We start from the raw sequence: 27,250 nt of genomic DNA, 5'->3' as shown, positions 1-27,250 counted from the left end.
TAATTAAAACAATGAAACCATTCCTATAGTCTGATTCCCCCCCCCCCAAATTCTCAACAACAAAAAAGTAAGAGGTATTGAATCTAAGTAACATTCTTATTCCTTAAGACAAATATGTAACAACAAATCTGCAAAATCCAATATACCTCCAAACTCAAATGTATGGCACTCTGTGGAATGGCAATGCTAATGTTCTTTCCTAAGATTACAATGTCTCTATCAACTTATGAACTCTGAAGATTGCCTAATTCACAACAGTTGAAATTTTATAATTTTATATCAAGAGTAGGAAAGATGCCAGGAAGTTAGTATTTGGTGAAATACTTTTTCACTAGCTTTCACTGATTTTTAATGGTGAAATAAAATTTTAATAGTGAACAAAATATTAATATAAGCTGAAAAAGGAATGGAAACTGGGAAACTCCCCCCCCATTATCTATAGCACACAAAAAATTCAATGTATCAACAAAGACTGAATACTGTTGTATTATACATATAATGAAATCCTAATTGAAGATTAGTCTCCATAAGTCTCCAAAGGATGTGAGTGCCATTTACCTGAGGTGTTCTGAGATGGAGAGGCACTAGCCCAGAAGGGGTATCAGCTAGCACATTGAAGTGAGGAGTTGGAGGTGGTCCCATTGCCATAGGTCTACTTTCTGGATCAACTTGATAATTAACAAGCCCCCACTGTTCTAGAAAAGCATGAACCCTGAAAAATAACAATAAGAGTTAAAAATCTTGATAAAGTTGTTGAAATTTTACACAGGTATCATATTTCAAAAAGAAACAACAAAGCAGGTTAATTCCACTCAACATTTTTTGCTTCAATATAAGTAATGAAACTATTTTATTTAAAAGAAAAAAACACATATTTGCCTAGTGATTTGGAGGAAAAAAAAATGCATGCCAAGACAAGTAATGAAATTATGGCTAAGAAATGGTATTTTAGCCAATTCCCCCCGCCTTTTCTCTCTATCTAAATGATACCACTATGGTCTTTATGGCTAAAACCATAAAGAAAATCCAAACCATGCATCAAATAATAGACATAGGAAATATAACCCAATTTAATTTAAATATATATATATTTAAAAAGAGACACTATAGAGTTGAAATAAACTTGGGTCAGAAACAGATGGCTTACCTCATAACAGCACAGACATCTCCTGTCAAATTCCGCCTACAAGCAGTGCTGGTCAAATATTCTTGAGGGTTTAAGCGATATGTGTCAATCATGAAATTACGATATGCCAAATATCTAGAGAGACAGAGAGCAAAACACATTAATCAAGATGAGCATTCGGGTCAGGGATGGGGGAGACACAGATTAGACTCAAGATCTCTTAGTAAATATTGAGAGATTTTTTTGCCCCATCCTTATCAGAGTAGTTCCTTAATAAGGATATTTATAGATAAAATTTCTTGTGCTTAATAACAATCACTTTTATTGTTCTTAAGTCATTTAGTTAATAATTAACAGAGGATAAAGAATCTTTATCCTCTACCACTGTTAGGAGAGTTCCTAGGGAACAAATTATTATGAAACACCAGGAAAGTTGAACAAAAGCAATATTTTGAATCCAAATTAAATGTTCTTTTTGAGAAGAATAGATTCAGCATAAAATAAAATAATCAAGAATGCAAAATATATTTTGTTCCTGGTAATCTATATTGAACACATATAAATTAAGAGGTGGCTAAAGTTTTCTTATACAACGTCACTGTAACAGCTATAGGCAAAATTTAACCCTATGGCTGGGAGTTGAACTCAAGTGAAGGATAAATGACCTATAAACTTGTATAAGACAAAAGTAACTGCCACATGGTTACTTAGAAGTCCAAATACTCTAAGTTGCTAAACTTAACAATTACAAATTGATTTGCTTTACAATATGGTACTTGAGTGTGTGTCTAAACCATGTGTTTCTCTAATGTACAAAAAACCTGAACAGCAATATATAGGCAAAGTAATGCTAAAAAATACTAATATGCTTCTCCCCTCCTGCATATGAAATTTGAAAATTTGTAATTATATCCAGTTTAGCAATAAAGAGAGAAAAGGTGATAAATATCTGAATGCAAGAGGTGAAAAAAACACCCATAAACAATGCTACCTGAGTCTTTGTTTTTGGTTCCAAGAGAACATATATATGCATTATTTTGTCATTATAAGGCTGGAAATTTACATTGACATTTTAAATATTTTATCACTGACAAATTTTTATTATTAAGCAATATTTACTATAGTAGTAATTTTACTATGGCTCACACTGCACAAAACAGAACTCCATAAACCTGTATTGTACACTATGCAAATCCGAGATTGACATACTAATAAAATCAGTTGTTAACAGACAACAAATGGGAGAATAGCCACAGAATCAAGAATTCAAAAAAAACATTGCTATACCAAATGGAAGAATCAACCAATTTATATATTTAAGGAGGCTATGCAAGGCATATATCTGCTATAATCAACAACTATATGCCATCCTTAGGTTAATTCATATATATCCCATTAAATTTCAAGAGGCACTTTAATTCAAATCAGATAAAAGCTAATCAGAGAGAATAACAAAATATATCTTGCATTTAATCAATATGGTCAAGAGGTGCGGATGCAATCAAAGAATTAAAAGGTGGTAAAGAGAACAAAACCCACCACCCTGGGCCTTTATGAAAATACCAAGAATACACAGAAAGACTCTGTAGCACTTCTTAATTTTTGTACTTATTGAAAACAAAATCAAACATGTTTTGAATAAAATTTGGATAAAAGATAAAATATATGGACACAAAAACCAATTACCCAGATGAGCTTGTTACAAAATAACAAATATTGTACTAATTCTTCCATAAAACACAAAGTTTTTTACTCCACTTAAATGTCTCCAACCAGATGAAATATTTAAAGTCTAAAATTCACTTACATTTCTGGAGTTTTAGATTTGTTTTTTCCATTGAAAAATTCAGGAAGAGCACGACGTTCTATCACATGAATACTGAAAGAAAAACAAAACGTGCTATCAATATGATTCAATGCAAACAGGCTTACAAATTTTACTTTACAGAGTTCATATACCTTAAATATTCTTTGCAAAATTTTATAAGTGAATCCACTAAGTCAGACAATTATTTAAATAATCAAAACTCCAAATGTTCTACATATGATTCATAAGTGTACTTAACAGTAAACAACCATTAAAGTTAAAAAAAAATTACTCTAGCTTCTCTATCCTAGATATTACTAACAATTTACTTTCTAATTCTGTATCAAATCATTTCAATTCAAAATTAGCCATAGAAAGATGGGTTCTTTCATTAGGAAGTTGTCATTATTTCAATCACATAATTCCTCATTATTCAGCAATGGAAAGGATGAGAAGGGGAAATGGTATACCTGGTTTTTTGTTTTTGAACACTGTTTCCTCTCTCAATTTCATAAAAATAAGGATTACTTAACAGAATTTTAAGTCATTAATCCTAAAGTCTAATAGGATAGGGAACAATAATGACTGGCTTATTGGCATAGAAAATAAGTTATCTGAGGAAAATCACAAGCTTATCTATTCCAATTGCCTATTCCATTCTATTGTAAAAGGTAGATATCCCTTTTACAATATCCTAGACAAATGATGATCAGTCCCTTCATAGAATGGAAAGAGCTGCTCTTTCAGAATTCTGAAAATGATATATTCAGTATCTCTTATGGTTACCTGACCCTATCAAATTTGCATTTCACTAAATAGTTTCTCTTTTTTGGTAAGAATCAGGTAACTCTCCTTCTACTTTCTTCTAATTCAGAGATAGAAAACTGTCACTGAAAAAAAAATCTCCATATTTTGCCTTCAGCAGTAAAAGATATTAAAATAGACGTTTGGATAGTCTCCCATCACAACTACATCTGTCTCCTTTATCTGGTCATGCTGATAAAAAGCAAAAATATAGGAAATATAGGGGAAAAAAAAGCAAAAAGAGTTCTCCATGTGTAAGCAAGAAGGGGTTAATAATCTAATGCAAAGAGACTTCTTATTAGTTGACTGCAAGGCAATGAATTTTTCAATTATGCCAGCTTTTTTCAATTAATTCAACAAATTATCTGCATTGTTAAAAACAACCAACCTTCAATGAAATCATTTACAACTAAAATACTAAAACTATCAATTACAGCTAAATCTTAACATTTTAATTAAGTTTATCAGTTTCATTTTCCTTGCCAAGGGGTTTTTTAGTGGGCCTGCTATTTTAAAAATCTAAGGATTTACTAAATGCAAGCCACTTTAAATTTCAAGACAATCAATGTGACAAAGAACATCTATACTAACCAGCCTAGAAAATTTCAACTTTTTACAGGTTCTCTTGAATTTACCCTGCCCTCTTTTCTTCATTTACACATTTATCATGCTTGTTCTAGATCCCTATTGATTCTAGAAAGATTACCTCTTAACAAATTACTTCTTGATAGCCTTGCTTTCAAATTCTCTCTGGGATTCATCTTCCACATAGCTCCCTGCTAGCTTATTCCCAAGGAAACCTTTCCCTAAGTATAAAACAAGATGTCCATTTATTATACTAACTTTTAAGGCGCTTTTTCTTTGCACCATTATTTAAAACCACTCCACTTAACAAACAAAAAATTCCAGACTAATTGGACCACTAGATCTTTCCACAACTCAAAACTCCATCTACTACTTTTTTTTTTTCTTTTTGGCTGCGGCAATTGGGGTTAAGTGATTTGCCCAGGGTCACACAGCTAGGAAGTATTAAGTGTCTGAGACCACATTTGAACTCAGGTCCTCCAGACTTCAGGACTGGTGCTCTATTTACTGCATCACCTAGTTGTCCACCTCCATTTACTTCTAACAATCACTCAAGCCATCACTCCTCAAACACACACACAGCAGAGGATGGGCTAATGTACTAAATTTGAAAACAAACAGGCCCTTACCTCTAATCCTAGTTCAGACACTTGATAACTATAACCTCGAATTAATCACTATCCTATCTTGAGAATATGTTTCCTCAAAACTAAAATGGGGAAAATAATCACGAAAATGATCAATAACTAACAAGGATGTTGTAAGGATCAAAAATCAAAAGTGTACATAAAGTACTTCGCCAAATTTCAAATGTTATATTAAGATAATTATCATTAAAACATTTTTATAAAGTGCCACTTCTGTGAATCTTTCTATCATTTCCCCTAATTACGAATGTTTTCTTCCATTTCAGTTTGCCTAGAACTGTTTATCTGTTTATAGTATATGTAACATATAGAATCTAAGTGCCTAGAAGTCAGAAATTAATTCAAATATGTCTCAGCAGCCAGTGACTGAATAGTGTCTCTCACATAGCAGATACCTTAAAAAGTTTGTAGAATTGACCTGATTCCAAAATTTAGGAAAATCAATCTATCCTTCAAGCTTTATAACCAATACAGAAATGTTCAAATTTTATTGCCATAAACATAGTGGCAGAAATCGTTTGGGCAAAATACATAATTACTCAAGATAGAGCAAAACAGGAAGTTTTAACTACAACTTCCAGATGAAATTACTTTTGTTACCTAAAAATGAAACTTCACATTTAACAAAATGTTTTCACAATAGGTTTGTAGAACAGATAAGCATAGGCCTTTTCTGCATCTGTTAAAGAGAATCCAGTTTGAATTTTTTTTGTTTTTAATGTGATTACTTTTGTTTTTTAAATAACCACCTTCTTTGAATTCGTGGCATAAATCAAATCTGATTATACTAAATGAATTTTTGGATTAAATGATTTAATCTTAAATCTGGATTGTACTGAAAAATATTAAAATTGCTATTCATAAAGGTATCTGAACCTGAATTGTTTCACAGGAGGAGTCTGGTACAGTAGATTCTTCTTTGAGGAATTTTTTGTGAGAATTATATTTGTATTAAAAGTACTATTAGTTAATAGTTCAATAGAATGTTCCCAAAAATCATGTGAACAAGGAGTTTTAATATGCTCAATCCTTGTAGATAAGCAAAAAAAAAAAATTTTTTTTAAATACTCAGTTTTATGGTTATATGATAAGTTCTGATAATTTTAATATTTATCAAAGTACTTTTTTGTGGTAATAAAAATTGTAAACAATGTAAACACCCACAAATCACAGAATATTACAACGCTATAAGAAACAATCAAAATGATAAATTCTGGGAAGACTCATAAACTGTTAAAAATGTGCAAAAAAAAAATGCAGAATGAGGAGAACAAAATACAAAAGGACTATAGCAATGTAAATGAAAAATACAACCTGATATTCTCTGCTATTAGTAGTGACTTTTTAGCCTATTATGTATTTATATTAGTTAAATTTGTATATATTACATATATATATAATTATATTTGATAGGAACATAGCTATCTATATGCTTCTATTCTCCCATTAAAAAATAATTAAAATGCATCAAAGACTTTGAAAGACTCTGTTTCTTTATATTCCTAGAGCTTAGCAGTGCTTGGAATATAGTAAAGACTTAAGAAATGCTAATTAACTTTACTGATGATAATGACAACAACAACAAATTGCACAAACTACAAAATTATATGGACTTAGACCCCCCCAAAAAAGATATGGGAAGATACTTTTGCCTTCAGTTATCAACAGAAGTAGAAACACCGAATATAACATCATACTTTTTCTGATATATTGCTTAGTTTCACAGAATTTTGCTTCTAATGGATTGTCTACAACATATGAGGAGAAATATATATAATCTAAGTAATTTAAAAAGACATCAACAAAATCATTTTCAAAAAGTAATTCTTTCATCTATGAATCATAAATTTAAAATGTGGAACATCCTAGAAGATGAAGATTTAATTAAATATAATTTGACACCCAACCCAATTTTTGTACCTTCATATTGTAAGATGATGAATTCTACATGAATTCTATTTACAATTATATTAGATGTGACCTTTTACATTCAAGTAGGTCTATAGTCATTTAGACTTATACTATGTGGAAGATATTGGTCTAAATTTAGTTTTCACCTAAACTAGTCCTCTTTTACTACCACTTTTTATCCAAAAGAAGATTCCTTCCTACAATATGGTCTTGTGTTTATTTAAAAAAAAAAATAAAAAAATAAAAATTAGGCTACTACTTACACTGCTACTGTTTCTTGCATATTTAATCTATTTGATCTACTTTTCTGAATTTTTATCCAGTATCAAATAGTTTTATGACAATTTTCTAATACTGTTTGAGAACTAATAATGCTATATCCTTTAGTGGAATCAATTCTAGACTTTTTGTTCTTACCAATGAATTCTGTCTAGTATTATAATGCATGCCAGTAGTAATAAGAATACTATAAAGGGATACTTGTGTATACTTTACATAAATATTGTAGAATGTTATGGTAGACTAAATCTCAGATATTAACTGTACTTTGTAATTATAAAAACATAGAGCAAGAATGTAATCAAATATCTTTCAAAACTAAAATTGGGATAAATTCTTAATTGCATAAGAAATAGAGATCATAAAAGAAAATAAGCAATGCTGATTACATAAAATTCAATAGCTTTTGCAGAAACAAAATCAATGAGATACTGTAAATGAATAGAATTAGAAAAATATTTGCAGAAAGTTTTATCTATAAATGTATAATGTCTAAAATATATGAAACTGAGAAAAACATGACATCCAAGAATAATCCTCAACTATTTCAACACTTTCATAAAGCTCATTTTAAAAAATTAAAACAACTCATCTCATACCAGATGAGTAACAAGACAAAATGGGAGGCCTCCAAGATTTGAGGGTTATGGGAAGTCAGATATCCTTATGCTTTTGATAGAGCTCTGAAATGTTCAACTACTTTGTATAACAAAATGAAATTATATCCAAAAAATGATTATAAATTCAAATATACTGTAACCCATTGATTTAAAATTGGGCACATATATAAGGTAGTCAAAGAGATGTAAAATATCAATTTATAGCAAAATATACATAAAACTAATTATGTTAACAACAAAGATTTTTTTTTGGTACCCATCAAGAGAAAATGACTGAACAAAACAAGTTATAAGAATGCAAGGGAAAATTATGTCTAGCAAAAAATCATGAGGAATTTAAAAACTCATGTACAAAATGCAAGGTAAAATGAATAGAAATAAAAAAAAAACAATATACATGTTCATACAATATAAATAAAAAGAACACTAAAAGGAAATAGAATTTTAAGTGGGGAAAAAAAACCAACAAAAAACTGGGAGATAATAGTCCTTTTCAATAAAAAAAGTTGGTAACCCCAAGATGCAGAATGATATATATTGTACTTGAATTAACTATTATCTTTTTTATCTTTAATCTTTCATCTTTATTTGACTTTGTCACAAGGGAGAAAATGAACCTGAAGGATAGAAAAGACTATAAACACAAGGGGAAGTAAGAAAATGTATTTTTAAAGGCAATTAGAAAATACAGTAGCTTGCAAGGGTAAGCATGACTTTTAAATCATCACATTCCCACAAATAAACATGGCAGCTAATGTTCATACAAGTCTATAGAACAAAATGTGATACAAATTAAATAATCAAAATAAATTAAGTATCAATTATGTATCATATATATTAAAGTCTTACAAAGAATGTACTTATACCAGAGAACTGAATTCTATACTTACCAGTTGTAATCAAACCATGAAGCATAGCTTGGAATGATAATATGATTTGTCTGCTCTGTTACATTATCTTCACCTGGGTCAATTGATCGACTTTGATCACCTTTACTGGGATCCTCATCTTCCTAGTTAAAAGGAAAAATCAGGAATCAAAAATATTAGCGGGTATAGAAAGAGGTTCTACGTCTATAACAAAAAACAAATCTGCCAATGCATTTTTCTCCACACTTTAACACAAAGTAACAAGGGAAAATCTTAGTTATCCAACAGTCTTAGGTCACCAATTTGGATTAAAAAATTCCTGTTTTCCTATTAAAACAAGATTTATATTTGAAAATCTAATTAGCAACACTTGCTACTGTAATAATCTCAAAAGAAAGGAGCATATGACGATGGAAATGGTGCACTTATAGACTTCATTTAAATGATTAACTCTGGGATAAGAATAAAAAGGAAAGGAGTTTTTCAAGTAAAGTATGTTACCACAGAAAAAAATGGAGACATAATATTAACAAAATAAATCATGTACTCTATTCTTAATGATCCTTGCTATTGGTCACTTTATTATTATGTTGACCATATTTGGTTTTGGACTTGAAAAACATTACTGTTTTTTTTCTTGAACTTGTACAACTTTTTCCTCCAAATGAAGTGCATTATTTTGTTTAATTCTATAAAGCAAATCTTTATTGGTCTTATTAGTATGGCAATAAATGAATAAATTTAAGAAGTTTTATTATTTCCAACATAATCCAACCATGTGCAATTAATAGTGCTTTCTTTTGTTATGTAACTACATTTAAATCTTCTGGGTTTTTGGTAGTTTGACTACTAGCTAATTTTAATGGGATTTCTTTATCATATACTCATAGATTTTCGGTGCTACAATGAAATACTGTTAAGACTTAGATTTTTCCATATTATTCTACTTTAATAAAAGTGATTAATGGCTTTATTAGTTTTTAAATAGTCATTAGAATTTTGCAATAAACCATCATATCTACAAATGAACAAATAATATGATCTCTTCTGATGATTTTTTCCTCTTTGCTCTTACAATAATAGCCTATTCTAGTACTACACTAAATAACAGTGGGAAAAGGAGGCACCTTTGCTGTCATTTATTATTTATTTGGGAATGCCAAAATTTATACAAACTAAAACAAACTTTGGAGTTACACATGAGCCCCCCCCAAATTTATAAAAACTTATTAGGCTTTTAGCATAATTAATGATTAAAGGTACTTTTTTTTTTAATGCTACTACTGATATCATCAATCACTTACTTTACTAACTGGGTCTTAGTGAATAATCTGAGAGTATATAACAATAATCTTTTTTCTAGTAATTTTAAAACACTGCATCAACCATTCATTAATGATGCTAATCTATATCTCTCCATACCCGTTAGCATTAACTATTAGAATGAGCCTAATATTTTTTTAAACATTGGTAATTTAATTTTCATTTTAATTTTTAAAAAAAGAATTCTTATTTCTAATCTTTTGTATTCTAATTTGCATCTCTCAAATTTCTGCTATAACATCTGTGCTAATTGCCTAATTTTTTGAAATAATGAAATAATTGAATCTAAAAATTTCAATTTGGGACCTTTTTTACCTTTGGAAGTCTCATCAAGTACACAGGCCTCTTCAAACAGAGAAAGGGGTAAAATATATTTTAAAAGGCAACAGAATGCTACTTCTGACTCTAATATTTTAGCAAAAAACATTTATGTTACCTTTCCTCCTGTTGTCACTGCTTCTTCATCCTGCTCATCTGCAAATCCAAATCATGCAGTCAATTAATTATCATGAGTGCTGTCTGACTAAGTTTTAAATTTTAAGTACATTTAAATGGTTATGATTTTAGTAATACATGCTTTCTGATCTAATGTGATAGAAAAAGGAGGAAAAAAGAAATTAATATCCATATTTACTCATTTAATCAAACTTGAAGAAATAAGAAAAACAATGCATAGGTAATTGGAAGAGTTGAACAAAAGAACAATTTAAACTCTATTACTAGTTCAATTATTGTCTTAGCCAAGACTAATATAATATGTAAATCAACTTGTTTTAAGAACCATATCCCAAGTTCTACTAAAACTCAATTAAATTTTCAATCCTTGTTGAAATGCAAAAAAGATATAAAAGAAACCATATCAACCAGAAAAAACAAAACTAAGAAAAACTAATAAGGCCTTCTATAGAGGGGATAAACAAGACTCAAATCATGGGTTTCTATATATACCTTTAAAGCATTTAAATGGTTTAAGTTAATAGTTCTGTAAGAAAGATAACAAAAAGTGACCAAATGAAATTAGAGCAATAAAGGTAACCTCCTTTAACAGTAAAAAGAATTTGGAACTCAAAAATTCTAAAGAAACTTCTCATAGGCATTATGAGAAATTGAAGTATTATTATAAGTATCATAATAAAACTAAAAACAATGGAGATATACTAGAAGCTCTCCTAATTAGGAAAAAGGAATACAGCAAGGACATCTGCTTTCCCCACTATTATTTGATACAGGTATAGATATGTTATAATAATAAAATGGTAAACTACAAAATTGCTGTGATAGCAATAAAATAATGATAGTCATAAAACTAGAAAGGAATTTAAAAGTATCCATATTTGCTAAAAAAAGTCACAGTTTGCAACCTTTCCAAGTAAGATCAGGAGTGAAACAAGGTTGCCCACTATTACCATTACTATTCAATATAGTACTAGAAATGCTAGCCTCGGCAATAAGAGCTGAGAAAGAGATTCAAGGAATTAGAGTAGGTAACGAGGAAATCAAACTATCACTCTTTGCAGATGACATGATGGTATACTTAGAGAACCCCAAAGACTCTGCTAAAAAGCTATTAGAAATAATTCAGAATTTTAGCAAAGTGGCAGGATACAAAATAAATCCACATAAACCCTCAGCATTTTTATATATCACCAGCAAAATGCAACAGCAAGAGATACAAAGAGAAATTCCATTCCAAACAAATGTTGAGAGTATAAAGTATTTGGGAATCCATCTACCAAAGAAAAGTCAGGAATTATATGAGAAAAATTACAAAACACTTGCCACAAAAATAAAGTCAGATTTTAAAATGTCACAGTTTACTTAGACCTAGGGTGTGAATAAAGAAACTGAGAAAATTAACAGCTTCAGTAATTTTGCAAGCATATACATATTCTCTGACCAAGCAATACTATTATTATCCTGAAGATGTTTAAGAAAATCTAAAAAAAGAAATATGTGTACAAAGATATTTATAATTAGTTATTTCTGTGGTAGCAAAGAATTGGAAACTGAAGGGATGCTAATCAATCAAGGAATGGATGGACAGATTGTGGCATATGGTTGTGATGGAGTACTTTTGTTTTCTAAGAAATGATGAACAGGATATCTTCAGAAAAACCTGAGAAGGTTGATATGAACATCTGCAAAGTGAAGTGAGTTGAATCAGTATATCATTGTACATGGTAACAATATTCTATGATGATCAATTCTGAATGATTCAGCTATTTTCAGCAACACAACGATACAAGACAATTCTGAAAGCCAGGATAAAAGCTGCTATCTACCTCCAGAGAAAGAACTTCTGAAATAGGAATGCAACAGCAAGCATACTTAAAAGCAACTACTTTTATTTCTCCTAGGTTTTTTCATTTGTATTCCCTCACATACACCCCCTCCCCATATTAATACAGAAACAGGTTTTGCATGACTGCACATGTATAATCCGTATCAAATTGCTTGCTTTCTCAAGGAAGAGAGAGGGGAGAGAGGACAGAGAGAACTTGGAACTCAAAATTTTAAAACCAGATATTAAAAATGATTTCTACATATAAAAAAAAAATGTGAAAATTTTCACAAAAGAATATTATAAGCTACAAAATAAACTAATAAAAATTAACAGCATTTCATAAAATTTTTAGTCATGCTTAATGGAATTTTTCTGTTATCTTCCAAAGATTTGGTAGTGAAATAAGAAAAGGTTAATGATTTTGTACTACACTGCTAAAGCCATTCATTAATACCAACCAACAAAACTACTAAAATATTTTTGTAGATTCTTTTAATGGGATGAAAGTGAAGATGGAGGAAGGCGAGAAGGAGATAAAGAGAGGAGGAGAAGGAAAGGGAAGGGGGGAGAGATAAAAAGGAGAAAATAGGAGAGGAAGTGGAACAATTAGGGAGCAAAAGGAGTAAAAAAAGTCAATGGGTTAGTTTGTCATTAATATTTATCTTTTTCTAATTTATTCAATAAGAAAATCTCTCCAAGGTCAATAAAGTCTCTGGTATAGACTTTTCACTAAAATTTGATCTTAAAAATTACTGTAAATAAGCCAAAGGAACAAAGCTCATGACTATCTACTATTATAGAGAGTCCAGTATGATGGAAACCACTACATATGAGAAAAATCTGAGCGGAAAAGGCACATCATCTATCTGGAAGAGCTGTCATGTGTTAGAAGGAATCAACTTGTTCAGTGGTATATAAGATGAGAAAATTACAAATGATGAATGGAACCAAAACATAGGTTTTGTTATTGTAAAGATTAAGGTCTGATCTTTAATACAGTACATTGTTTCACAAACTAGTGAAATTCACAAATTTCCACAAAACTTTTACCCCTCCTTGAAAGAGAAAATCACTTAAGGCTGAAATACACTCAGCTTGTGATATGAATTTGCCATTTCAAAAAAACTCTTGATTTGGATTTTATGCTGCTTTTCAAAATTGATAGCTACGAATGAGTTTTATTTATTATATTTATCAAAAGCCAGACACAGCATTCTGTTCTGAGCACCACCTAGCTGCCTATGTACCAAAAGGGAATAATACAATACATTCCATTGAGATTATAGAAGAATATAACAAGTGTGTGAGCTGTGTTTTTCTGTTTTTGTTTTTACCTAGATCTGCTACTGTTCCTCCTTTAACCGGTGTATTTTCACTGTCTTTCTTTGGGTTCACTGTAAGACAAAAAGCAATATGACAATAATAAATTACTATGTATTTACTCAAACATATAAATGTTGTCTAGCCTAACAGTACTTAGAAATTTCAAGGACAAAAACTTTCTTTTTTGGGAGGAGGCGGAAGATCACATTTCTGATACCACTGAACGCAAATAACTTGCTAAGAAACTAATTTTCTATTTATCTCAGTATCTTTGATCATGTTATTACTTCAATTTGCAGAAGAATAATCATAGCCTTTATTATTCTTCTACTTTCAACATATATAACATGAAGTTACTTCATGGACTCTATTTTGAATAAGCTATACAGTAAATGATTATTATACCTTAGTCAATGCAACCTAATAAAGCCCCTCATTTCCTAATGTTAACTACAAGCACGTTAAAAATTTTAGTTTCTAATTCCTTAAAAGGAATGAAAATTTTCAACATAAAGATAGAAAAATGGGACAACTCTGTCCCTGAATGCTTCCTTTCAAAAAACAAAACATGATGCCACTAAGCTACATGAAGCATAAACTATATGTAATTTCCCTTTTTGTAGAAGTAGGAGGTGGACGTTTTTCTTTTTTCTCTTACTGCTACCTCAAAAGATCTAATTTACTAAAGAAAAAAAGAGCTTTTAATTTTCAGAATTTTTATCAGTTCTAAAAGGAGAATGTTAGAACTAAGTACTTATTCATTAGGCTACATAACACTGGATATGGTAGCACATAACCATCAGCATATTTCAAAAAAATATCACTATTGAACCTTGCAGAAACATTAAGGACTTCATAGTGTATTACAATGAAGTAGAGGACAGAGATGACTTAGAAATTATTTCTGCTAATGAGAAAATTAGAGTTAAAGGAATAAATACCATTTTTAGGAAGTACCACTTCCTCTATGTTAGGTACAGGTGTTGGATCTTCCATATCCTTAGTGAGATCTTCTTGTTCATCCTCTTCTTTCTGACCTCGCCTCTTCCCATAGAGACTAGCTTGTCTAAAACAGATTAGATGCAAAAAATGACTAAATATATTTCTATTTATACAAAATGGCTTTTAGTGCTATGTCTGACAATTAAAAATAACAATGATTCAAATAAAATATCTCTTAAAGATCAGTCCATCAAGCACCAAACCTAGAGAAGAATATCCAAGATGTTACTGTGTAAGTGTCTGGATTTCCAGATACTGTACCTAAATACAGGCCTATAGCAGTGTTATCAAATGAAACTAATCTTCTCTGACCTGAATCCATACTGACACACAAATAAAAATATGTTGATCTTCCTCCCCTTCACTAAAAAGCTGTGTCCACTATGAATGTGGAACATTGTATACATTTGTGAGCAAAGCTTGAACATTAGATCGTTTTGATGAATAGTCTTTTTATTCTTTTTAAAAATGTTGTTAGAAGAAATGGCTTGCGAGGCAGGGCAGGGAGATATACTTGGAAATGAATATGATGTGGGATAAAGTTTATTTTTTTTAAAGGAATAAAATAAAAATTGGCTTGCTACATTTTCAATACTTAATAGTTATCATTACAAGTAAAAAATGCATAGTAGAAACATTTAGAATTAGACTCTGATAGCAGATGCCAATTCTGTTTGTTCAATAAATATTTTTAGGGACAAGGCATCTAGTATTCCATGTTGTAGTTGTTCAGTCATATTTCTAATTTAAAGTCCTTCAATCACATCAAAATGATAAATGCCAAATGAGTGGGACAGAAAATACATGATATGAAGGTCAAGGAACAGGAAGATCACCTTGGGCTGTGGCGGTCAAGGAAGGCCTCATGAAGAAGGCAGGATTTGACCAGTGCCTATGAGAAACAGGGTGGTGGGTTAGCAAGAGTACTGGAATATACATCAGCAGACCTGGATTCTGGATTTATCTCTGCCACAAGCTAGCTAGGTGACCCTGGACAATTTATTTATCTCTGGGATTGTCTCCTTTAGCTGTCAAATGAGGAGTTAGATGATATCATTTTAAAGGAACTTTTTCTAGCTGTAAAACTATGATTCTATTCAAGAAGCGTGATGAAAGCAAAGTCCTCCAGGGAGGGCACTTCTGGAGACATTAACAGGGTAGTTTGGTTACATAGGAAAGCCTGCATAGGTGAATGACCAAATATAAAGATAAAAAGGTTCTGATTACTTTGTTATTATTAGCATTTTTCAAGAGGAATCAAATTTTTAAAGAATCCTGTTTTTGCTAATGATAAACAGAAAAACATTGGAAAGATATAGTACATGACAAAGATTCTGCATTAAGCAATACTTTAAAATAATAGTACAAAGGACAGAGTTCAAAATCACAGGCTTTCTTCTTTCTTGGGTAAGACTTCTCAAATATATAACTAGAGGATAGAATCGATCATATGAATCACGAGTAGTCATATTCTATCTGTATAAACTTAATTATACAGATATGACTATTTTAAGGTAGTTTTTTTAAAAACTGTTTTAAAGTATACACACCAAATGATTTCCAAACCCAAAATACCAAGTGCTTTCAATACTCTCTAACAAAATTCTAAAAAGAGCTAAAGACATTTGATAATTCTTATGAATTTCTCATAATGTGATTTTACCTGTCTACCAATTCTTACCCTTTCTTTCCAGTCTTTTTCCTTGATTCAACAGGAGTAGGAGGTGGAGGAGAAGGCGAATGTTTTCTCTTTCTTGTACTTGCTGCTGCCTTCCTATCTCGCCTCTCAGGACTACGGACTGGCTAAAAGGATTAAAAAGAAATAAAAAGTCAATCAGTAGTAGAAGCATTTGGGCAAAGAGTTGTTGAATTCTATGGAGAAAAAAACTCTGTTTATATATGAATTTCTATTACTTGTATGCTGTTATTGTATGCAAATTATAAAGTGTACTGTGAAATACAATAAATTTGGAAGGAAAAAACAATGAAGAATTATAGGGCTATCTCAGGAGTGACTTAAGTAATGAGAGAATGTAGGAAGAAATACACATTGAATAAGCAGCTCTAAATGGAAAATGAATGTTAAACACAAATTATGTTTTTTTAAAAAGTAAATATGGAGTATAACAAACTTTTCATGAAGGAAAATAAAGTTAAAGAAAATAATGGATACTAATTGCCATCTTTTAAGATAATAGCATGCCTCTGGATTACAAATGTCAAAGGAAATTTTCAAAAAACACAAAAGCAAGCATTCATTCAAGGAGTATGAAATAGATACATGAAACAGATATTCTAGCATAACTCCTATCATAAAATCAGCCCTGTTTTCCCACAATGTTACACTTTTAGTCATCAGATACTTTTAAATATGGATACATTATTAGTCAATTACATGACAGCATTATCAAAAAAAATTATAATGCATGAAAGGAATGTCTGTTGATTGCCAAACAGTTATAGTGCAGATTCTAGAATACTAAGACCACACTTAAGACTGTTAGACCTGGTTTATTTTTATCTACATTATACTATTAGTATGACAACTTTAACTTTTTCTGAGGCAGAACATTTTAAAGTTACATTAGACCTAATAAACCAACACATTTAACCTAAAAGTTCAATCACCAATAGATTTATCAAAGATAAGGCCATGTTATATAGATTATCCTAAATATCAAGAGCAAAAGAAATCAAGGAATCCTTAAAGGTACCTCTTCATTCTTTGTTGAGATGCGCTGACGAAAACTAACTGGTTTCTTGTTTTCATCCACCTCATAATCTTCTTCATTCATCCATTCATTGAAGATATCAGTGTCTAAAATCCATTTTGCATGAACCTAAAAAAAAAAAAATAAATAAACCCACAGTCGTCATTTACACAAACAATAAATAGATCAAGCTTATTCTTGTATGGTGCTGGAAAATTCAACATAGGTAGAGACCTCTGGAGTCAATAATTCATCAAGGAAACATATTAAATATTGGGAAAAGCTAAAAGACTGGAAATCAGAAAGTCAAGTCTCATAACTTGAAAAAGTCCTTTTCCTTCCTAAGTGCCATAAGAAGTCTTTTATTATCAAAGTTTTAATAAAAGAAAAGTGTCCAAGAGAAATTATAAATCTAGGTAACAGAGAACATTAGGTACAAATGAAAGAGAAAAGTAACAAGGAAAAAATAGGTGAAAATGAAGTAAAAAACAATCAACAGAAAGAGTGGCAAAGTAGCAATACATATTATAAAAATGTCTCCAGTGAGATACTTGGTGTAGTGGAGAGAACACCAACCCTGAAGTCAGAAGGACCTAAATTCAAATCTGGCCTCAGTCACTTAAGACATCTTGGCTTTGTGACTTTGGGCAAGTCACTTAATCCCAATTGACTGGGGGGTGGGGGGGGAGGAGAGAAAGAATATTTCATTTAAGATCCACTCACTTTCCATGGTTTTTCTGGAATGGGAGGATCTTCAATTTCAGCATCAACATCACTAGCATGGACCCAAGTATCGTAGCTAAACAAAAGTTAGAGAGAAAAATTATTCGACATGTTTATCCATTTAAAAAAATCACAATATCCTTAAGGAAATATAAAATCATACCACTAGAAAACTGTAGCACCAACATAATCTTTAATTAGATCAGATTTGTTAAATGCTATCTAGTAGTATACTTTTTTAATACAGAAAAAAAAAATCTGGCTTTTTTGCAAAAACTTCAGAAAACAGTTTTGAGTAACACACATTACCTGTCTGGGTAAAATCCCCAATGTACTAGCACTTGCTTGTCTTTTTTCATCACAGGTCTCAACCAGTCTTCTGAAATAAAGATAGAAAAAGAAAAATGTTCAATTTAATTTGGGAAAGAAAATAATGAATAGCCTTAATTATGCTTTAATTCAGAATTGTGATTTTATCATCTCTAATTTTAAGAAGATCTCTACTGCATTACTGCAGTGATAAAATTACTTTTTTTTCTTTCAAGATATTTTGTTGGCAGTTGTTTGCCACTAGATGGAGATGGTTAGTAATGGTATAGTAAATCGTCATAGTCATTTAAATTTGCAGATCTCCTATAAAGCTAGAATAACACTTTGCTAAAAGATTCTTTTGAATGACTGTGTCTTTTAAGCTGATATGGACAGTCCTGTATTTATATGTTCTTTGTTGAATGTTTTCTATCTATTGAGAAATTTTATTTCTTTATGCAGCAACTATTGGGAGAGCACTAATATGAATTTAAGGGAAAAAAACAAAGAATAAAGAAATATAACATTGTAAAAGCGAAAAGAAAAGTGAAGGAACAGCTACTCAATTTGAAGAGAGTGATAGATAGGTAAACTTCACTCTGACTGTTCAAACTTATCTTTGCAGTACCTATTCCCTTCTCTTCCCACTTCAAAATTTCTCTTTAAAAACAAAACCTAATTTTATTATACCAATAGCCCTAGGAGGAAAGCCCATACACAAAGAAAATTTTCATTCATTTCCTTTAAAGAAATGCCAGTAGCCATGTTGTACTTAATGCTAGTCCGATTTAATGACCTTTTGTAAGCCATGAAGGAAAAGATAAGTCAATAATTTAAAAATAATACCGATGTTAACCTATTATTCCTAAATGAAATTATTTGTCAAATGATATCAATTACATTACATTATTTTTAGTACTGAACATAATTACCAATTTAAGTGGATAATTTTTAAAATACATGCTTTATCAGGGCCTGCCTGGGTTTTTTTTTTTCCCTTTGCTTCCTTTAGTTCATATTAGTATTCTCTCTGAACAGTTTTCATGAATAAAATGTGTTAGTAGATAGAAAACATTCCCTCAAACAATTTAGATCTAGGTCTGGGGAATGTCTGAAAATGAGAAATCATTTGTTAAGGTAACTGCAGGCTAGGTACAACAACATCCCACGGATTCAATTGATAATGAGTTGAGAGGACAATTTTATATAGCCTTTGAATGATATGATAAATATCCAAAAGGCCCTTGGCCAAAAAAAAAAAAAAAAATTCCTCACCCCAAATCTAAATACAATACTATTCACATCAGATTAAAAGACAAGCTCACTCAAATGAAACTTACAAATTTAGCAATGAAAGATAGATCAACAAAGAGCTATGCATACAACAAAGAGTATGCAGCATTTTAACAAATTACTAATCATAATCTCCATCTAGTGGCAAATAACTGGTAACAAAAAAAAACTTTTAGAAAGAAAAATAAAAAATTTGTCAGCACAATAAAAAGGGGGCAGTCTCCCTATGCAGAAATCTGACCAAAATGCCTCAAAAATCACTAAGATTATAAAAGGAAAGTCACTCTTTCCATTACTGATAAGTGGTACCCAGTCTTTTATATCTTAGCAATAAGAAATCAATTTTCTGGTTGTATGTTGTCACACATACAAAACTACTATAACTACTTTTAGATGACTCAAATACAAAAGAGAATAGAATTCATTTTGCACAAATATTCCATTCCTCTTTATATTCATTATTCCCCTTTCTTCTGAAATCATAAAACAGTATAATATCCCTTAACTATTTAAATTGAACAATAGGATATTATTTCAATATTCCCAGTTAGTTTTGATAAATATTGCTGTGGTTTTTGTCACATTTCAAAAACATAGTTTTGGACATGATTTTCAACAAATGTTTCTCATTCTGGAAATCATATTCCTAACTGATCATTTATAAACAGTATTGTTCCCGTAAACTTGTTAATAACTAAACTGGTAATCCTACTAATTTAACCAATACTTAAGGTGGGTAACTAAATTGGTAATTCTTCTAATTCAATAAATAAATACTTGTTAAAAAGGTATTATTAAAAGATAGAAAAAGAAAACTATGGTAAATAGTTAGAACTCTTCATCAGACATCACTTTCTATATTTATACTCCTGCACAAGTATATAAAGTATGTCACATTTAAAGAAGACACACAAGGTTACGCCTTTCATTTGTCAGGTGCAGAAATAAAGATCAAATGTTGCATATAAATAATATTTTGCGATGAAGTTTTTGTTTGTTTCAAATCTTTGGCACAGGGCAACTTCTTGGATGTAGTTAAGAGGAGGTTGTTTCTGGAAACAAAGATAAGATATAAAAACAAAAAGAAAAAAAGCATAACTGAGACTTTGAAAAATGTTAACAGGTTAGATGGTGGCAAAATGGAAGACCAGAACCCAACAAATACAATTCATTATCCCTCACATTAGGAATTTTCATATGAAATATCACTTTATTCTTAGTTTCTGTTTTCAGAATATCCTGTACCACTGAGACAAGGTTTTCCAAGAAACAAAGAATATTTTGTTTTTTTTAGGATTATATTTAGCATGGTATCTGGTTTTGCAATCTTTTCTGTATGAAGTATCATAATAATACACAAACATTGACTTACCATCCTCCAGTGAGGTAGGATTAGGATAAATGTGATGAGAGGCTTTTGATTTTTCATCAGTGAATGTTCCCTGGAAGACAAATGTACAAGAAGAATGATAACAAGACACATGGAAGATAATTTTTTTTTTACCAGATGCTAAATATCAAGAGTAATGGCAATAAAAGAAAAAAAAAAAAAAAAGCTATTAATTAACAGCAAACCAAATACATGGTATATTTCTTTAGTCAGAAAAGAGAAAATAAACTATTTTTGAAAAAATATTGTTGGATGGTATTTACCAAAATGAGAAAAAGGTAAGCCAAAATTGAGAATAAACAGACAATTTGAGCATTTAATATTTTAAACAGAAACTAAGGGAACTCTCAAATGAAAAAAACACAATGGAATCAGGAGAATCAGGGAGTAAAAGGAATAGATTTTTCCAAGTTAGAGAAGAAAGATGTTATCTAGCTTTCAAAGATTACAGTCAATGTATATTTTTTGGTATAAAGGAGAAAATAATGTACATGTTATCACAGGGTTTGGGCTCATAGTAGTTACTAGGTATGATCTAACTTTATCTCTTTGATCCTCATCCAGAAGATGAACTAAATTAACCTCTCATAATTATTCCAAGTATATGCTCTTGGCCAAGACCTGAAACGATTATTGAGGAATGGCCAAGCAATAGAAAGGATTATTATGAAGGAATGGAAAGGAATAATGAAGTTCTAATATGGAGATTTCAGAGAAATGTGAAAATTTGTATAAACTAATGTAAGTAATCCAACCAAAAGAAGAGTTTACACGACAATCAAAATAATTTCTTAAAAAAAGGAATTCTTAATTTAGAGCCTATATACAAATTTCAGGGGGGTTCCTAAACTTTTTCTCCATCTATATGTCAATGACAATTTCTAAATAATTGGTTTCCTTTGTAATCTTATTTATTTTATTTAATGCATTTAAAAACCATTATCCCAAGATTGGGTCCATGAGACATTCCTCGGACTATCAAAGTGGCCCATGACACAAAAAAGTTTAAATACCCTATACAAAAGATAATTATTAGTGAAAGATTTCTAAACTGTAAGATACAATGACCAATGAGGAGATCAGAAGACTAATAAAAAGTAGAAAGTACACAGTAAAAGATTTATTTTCCGCCATTGGACAATGTGTTGTCAATATGTTGATTTATTTTGCTTTATTATACTTTGTTACAAAGAAGGGTTCTAGTGGAGAAGGGGGAAACAAAACCTTTGGGAAGAGACAGTGATGTTTAAATCAAATTAAGAACACTAATAAGCATTCAATAAGAAATCAATTCTATAATTTTCTGCTTAAATAATGCTACATATTCTATTCTAAAGTCAATACCAGTTTTCACCATTTCATCATTACTTGGAGGTTGCTGCCACTTTGGGGGCCTTAAGGTAATTTTTTTGGTAACTGTAAAATTGTTATTTTATTATAAATAACCACAAAATTGTGTTGTGAACATCTTGCAAAAAATAAGCTTAAAGAGGAAAACATTAAGACATTAAAAAGGAAAACATTATGACAAAAAGGATAAATAGCTAAGAGGTTGTGAAATACTTACATTAACTCTTATTAACAAAAAATATAAACAAACCAAACGATATTAAGTGAGTCTTCTAAAATATGAGACAATGAAACAAACATTCAACACAAGGAGTGTTAGAGCTCTTAACATTCACTAAATATTCAAGTATAACTTTCTAGTTATTTCACTAAATATATGAACAAAGAGAAAGATAAGAAATTTTAACCAAGGTTTTACAGATCATTCAAGTTAAGAGTGTGGAATGACTTAGAACTTTTGATAAGGTTAAATTGCCAATTTAAATACTAATTATTTTAAGTAAAGAAACAACCAAGTAGAGAAAATTGTGTGCTAAATCTTTATAGAAAGAATAAAATTTATTTTTCAACTTAAAAATGCTCACAGGCTATTTTTAAAGAAAATAGAATTCAAATTATCCAATGACAATGATCCAAGACAATTTTGAAGGCCTTATGATGAAAAATGCTATCCATCTGCAGAGAAAGAAATGATGGAGTCTGAATGGAGATTGAAGTATACTTTTTTTCTATTTTTTCCCTAGAGCTCAGTTCCCTCATCTGTAAAAATAGCTGACCCTTATCATTTCTACATTTCTGACCCTATGAATACCTTCCATTTCCTCAGTTACATGAGGTATATTCACAATATGACAATATGGAAATGTTTTGCATGACTAAACAAGTCTAAAACGTTTATTAAATGCTTGCCTTCTCCATGACGCTTAGGAGAACAGAAAAGACAGAGGGAAAAAAAACTTGGAACTCATAATTTTTTTTCTAAATGATTGTTAAAAATTGTTTTTATAAATAATTTAGGGGAAAAATAAAATATATTAAAAAAAGAAACCAATCCAGAAATATACTCAGAAAAAAAAAAAAAAAAAAAAAAGAGCTACTTAACAAGCTGCTTAACCCAAACTAAGTTCCTCACTAAAAAATAAGATTCTTTAGGACTCTTGGTAAACAATTTATTTCTTATGATTTTAGGGCAGGGCTAAAAATCCTAATAACATGTTCCTTACAATATACATCCATTTCATATACAGGGTAGCTGGGACATTAAGGACTATTAAATTTCCCACAAACTTACAAATGTGCTTCTTCTAGGTCAGATCATATAGGTCATTAAATGTTGTGCTGATACTAATAGGACAAAATGATTCCCACATTTCCAGGAGAAAGTAATCCGGAGTTAAGAGAAAGATACCAACATAGATAACTTTAGTCAATATTAAATACCAAGAATGTGACACAGAAAAAACTCATTAGTACAAGAGACCAAATTTGAGCACCAATTTACCTTCTAATACAAAGTCATAAAAGTAACCTGTGTAACTTTCTTATTAGCTATATTATGTGAAAGTTCTGGATCAATCTTCTACCTGATGTCGTTTGACAATGTCCTTTAGTTTGTTAGCCAACTTCAGTTCAATGTCTGGAATGAGGTAGATGTTAGGTCTGCTCAGACAGTTGTTCTAAAGAAGAGAAAAGAAAATGAATATTTTGTTTAATTGTACAACACAATATAGCTATGTATTGTCTCTCAAATTCCAAAATCAATCCAAGGAACATACATAGGGCACACAAATAAAACAGTGGTTTACTAAAGCCTCTCTCCAGGATCTTAAGGCTTACTCCAATGTTCATGAGTATAGAATAAATACATTCAGATAAAAAAAATTAGTTGAAAAGAAAGGTTATACCAATCTCAACATGTAGTCAAATATTTAGTGGAAAAGGGACCACATAGCAAAGTCTTGACCAAAGTCTTTTATTGTACTTCTAATTGCAAGAAAAATCAAAAGTTTAAGAATTGTACTAGGAATTGCATTAAGGACTACATCTCCTTCATAACCCCTCATAAAAATTTTAAAAGCAAAAAAATCTACCATCATGACTCCTCTTGAACAAGAGGAAAAAGGATAAAAATACATCAAGCAAGGCAGTATACTACAATGAAAATACCTGTCACCAATCGTGATCTCTAATTTCCCTTGATTTGAGAAACAACTTCCACCAAGGCAAATGGGCAACTACTCTATAATACATTGTCTTAGAGAGTTACCTGGAACACTGAGACAGATAAAGTGATTTGCTTGGGTCACAAAACCAGTTTATGTAAACTAAAATCCAGACATTCCAAAATCTACAGATGGATCTCTACACACTATGCCATTTTGCTGGCATCTTCAATGTGCTGCCTAAAATCTGACATTCCAATAAATACAATAATCACCTATTTGTTAAACTACTAGCATAGAAGACTATCTACTAAGGAGTATAAGAAATCTAAAGATACTGAGATTATTGGCCATGGCTAAGTCATTAGGGAAAACAAGGTTACAGCAAAATATTAAGTAATCAAGAGTATAGTGTACATATGAATAAAATTCAAATAAAGAAAAATCATATGCAGCTAGTGAATATAGATTTTACAATTTTTTCACCACAATTTGACAATTGTACTCTCTAAACATTTTATAAAAACCCATGAAGTAGATTTCAGAAATACTTCTATTTTTTTTTCTAAGAAAGTTAAAATCTTGAATTTCTAACAAAAAAAAGTATGCTTAGGAAATTAGTTTTTCATCTATAAATATCTTGCCTGAACCAGTGTTTTTTCAATGTTCATAAACATCTCCACATTGCGATCCATTCGGGAAGGATTCTGCAGGTCAAATCTTCTCCTGAAAGATAAAAAAGACAGCAGCAAGTTTATTATTTCAAACAGCAATAGACCATTTTGTTCAATTTTGTCAAAGAATGCTTCATTGATTTAATAAGGAAATGACTTAAGAAAAAAAATCTTCATAAATACCCAATGAAAATTACTAATACATGTATATTTGCATATTTTACTAGGGTATTTTACTACATTTTCACAGTTCAAGAAAAAAGGCTTACTAAATTAATCATAAAACCAGTAAAACTGTTAACTGCTTGAAATAATTCAAGTTCTTCTTTTTTTCAACTATATTCTAAATCTGAAAGCCATTTAAAAATTTAGAAACATTTACTACCAGTTCTTCAAAGAAAAATCTATGGGTAAATGAAACCTGAAGCTTTTCTTCCTTTATTGATGGGAATTTAAAATAATTTGAGGAAAGAAAAGCACAGAAGTTATATTTTCATATAGAGGAATTGCATTTCATGTATGAGGATAGGCTTCAAAATCAGCATGAAAAAGGAAAATAGAAGAGTTCTGAAATCTATAGTATAGCACCTTTAAAAGACTGACTGCCAGAAAGGGAAGATTTCTTTAAAAGAAAGTAGTGAGGAAGGATTCAGGGAAGATGGTTGGTAAATTTCAAACTCTCTCCTAAAGTCCTCACAAATAGAACAAATTTGCACCTCAGAGCAAACACAGAATGGGGAAAAACCAAGAAGACTTGGGGAAGAACTGGGGCCCTCCAGGTACAATCAAGACTTGAAGAAAGCTCTAGAGCTGGGATTAACCTGTTTGAAGTGCAAACACCTCAGGGCTAGATCCTCAAAAACATCAAGTGGGGACCCCCTAGGACTAGGTGAGTGTGGCTGCAGCCTCAGCAGGAACCACAGAGACTTTCAGCTCCCTGTCTGTTCTTTGAGTGAAGGTTTGAGTCAGGGAAGGCAGAAGCTTGGCTGATTGGGAATGCCAGGCCCAGCAGTGCTGCTGGGAAAGAAGGAACCAGTCAGTACTTGGTGAGTGCAGAAGCAGTGGGGCAGGGGTCCTGCAGTGAGCACTTGCAGGAAGAGAGAGCTCTTGGTTTGGTGGTTCCTGGTTAGAGGGAGAGCTGAAGGGAAGCTTGAGGCACCATTCCACCCACCCCTTCACAATCAGAGGTGCTTACACTAATGCTTCTTATTAACAAAAAATGAACCAGCAAAGAACCCTCTCACAGAAACTTAGTATGGGAACAGGGAAGACCAGGATTCATCTCCAGAGGACAGTTTAGTAAAAGAAGGCTTCTACCCCAAATAGTAATGTGAAATGGCTCCCTGCCCAGAGAGAATTTTTTGAAGAATTCAAAAACCAAATGAGACAAATTGAGGAAAAACTTTAAAAAAAAAAAACAAAAAAAACCCAAAAAGATGATTAAAGAAAAAAAACTTAACCTATTAGAAATGGAGGTAAATAATCTCAAAGATGAAAATAATTCTTTAAAAATTAGAATCAGGCAAGGAAAAGCCAGTGAAGCTATGAGACACCAAGAAATAACAAAACAGATTATAAAGAATGAGAAAATAGAACAGAATGTGAAACAACTTATTTGAAAAACAACAAATCTGGAGAACAGATCAAGAAGAGAAAATAAAAAATAATTTGCCAGAAAATTGTGACCAAAAAGAACTAGGCCTGCGGCCAAAAATATCATATATACAACATGCACAATTATCTATAATTTTCAACAAACTTGCAGGTTTTCAGGACTTTGTACTAACCAAATTCAAACTTAATAGAAAATTTAACACACAAGAGCCAATATCAAAGAACAATTTTAGGGAGCTCAACATGAACAAATTGTTTTTTCTACATGTTAAATGTATACTTTTTGTTGAAGATTTACATCAATAGGGTAAGACAAAAAGAAAGACTGGCAGAATAAAGGTAAAAATAGTAATCATGTTACACAAATGAAGTGCAAAAGAAGAATAAATACAGAGGCATTAGAGGGAGGAAGGAGGGCTCATAATTCTGAAAACCTACTCCCAT

The 27,250-nt window shown here is 30.9% G+C and overlaps 1 protein-coding gene across 2 annotated transcripts in view; it reads right to left on the bottom strand.

Annotated features, from left to right (window-relative positions):
• Positions 1–27,250, bottom strand: part of SMARCC1 (SWI/SNF related BAF chromatin remodeling complex subunit C1) — a 147,268-nt gene that overhangs the window by 76,068 nt on the left and 43,950 nt on the right. For both annotated transcript variants that reach the window (XM_074283090.1, XM_074283089.1), the window contains exons 4-17: positions 25,163–25,244; positions 23,940–24,032; positions 20,989–21,058; positions 18,324–18,393; positions 18,015–18,090; positions 17,295–17,420; positions 16,262–16,383; positions 14,520–14,644; positions 13,590–13,649; positions 10,408–10,445; positions 8,670–8,791; positions 2,934–3,005; positions 1,148–1,261; positions 559–712 (exon numbers count right to left, since the gene is read on the bottom strand). In XM_074283090.1, the coding sequence (XP_074139191.1) occupies positions 559–712; positions 1,148–1,261; positions 2,934–3,005; positions 8,670–8,791; positions 10,408–10,445; positions 13,590–13,649; positions 14,520–14,644; positions 16,262–16,383; positions 17,295–17,420; positions 18,015–18,090; positions 18,324–18,393; positions 20,989–21,058; positions 23,940–24,032; positions 25,163–25,244 (1,324 nt within the window). The remainder of the gene's footprint in view (positions 1–558; positions 713–1,147; positions 1,262–2,933; positions 3,006–8,669; positions 8,792–10,407; positions 10,446–13,589; positions 13,650–14,519; positions 14,645–16,261; positions 16,384–17,294; positions 17,421–18,014; positions 18,091–18,323; positions 18,394–20,988; positions 21,059–23,939; positions 24,033–25,162; positions 25,245–27,250) is intronic.

This window comes from Sminthopsis crassicaudata, chromosome 1, assembly GCF_048593235.1.
Source record: "Sminthopsis crassicaudata isolate SCR6 chromosome 1, ASM4859323v1, whole genome shotgun sequence".
In the NCBI taxonomy this organism is placed as follows: Eukaryota; Metazoa; Chordata; class Mammalia; order Dasyuromorphia; family Dasyuridae; genus Sminthopsis; species Sminthopsis crassicaudata.
The sequence above is the reverse complement of the archived record's forward strand: the minus strand, read 5'-3'. Positions and strand labels throughout refer to the sequence as shown.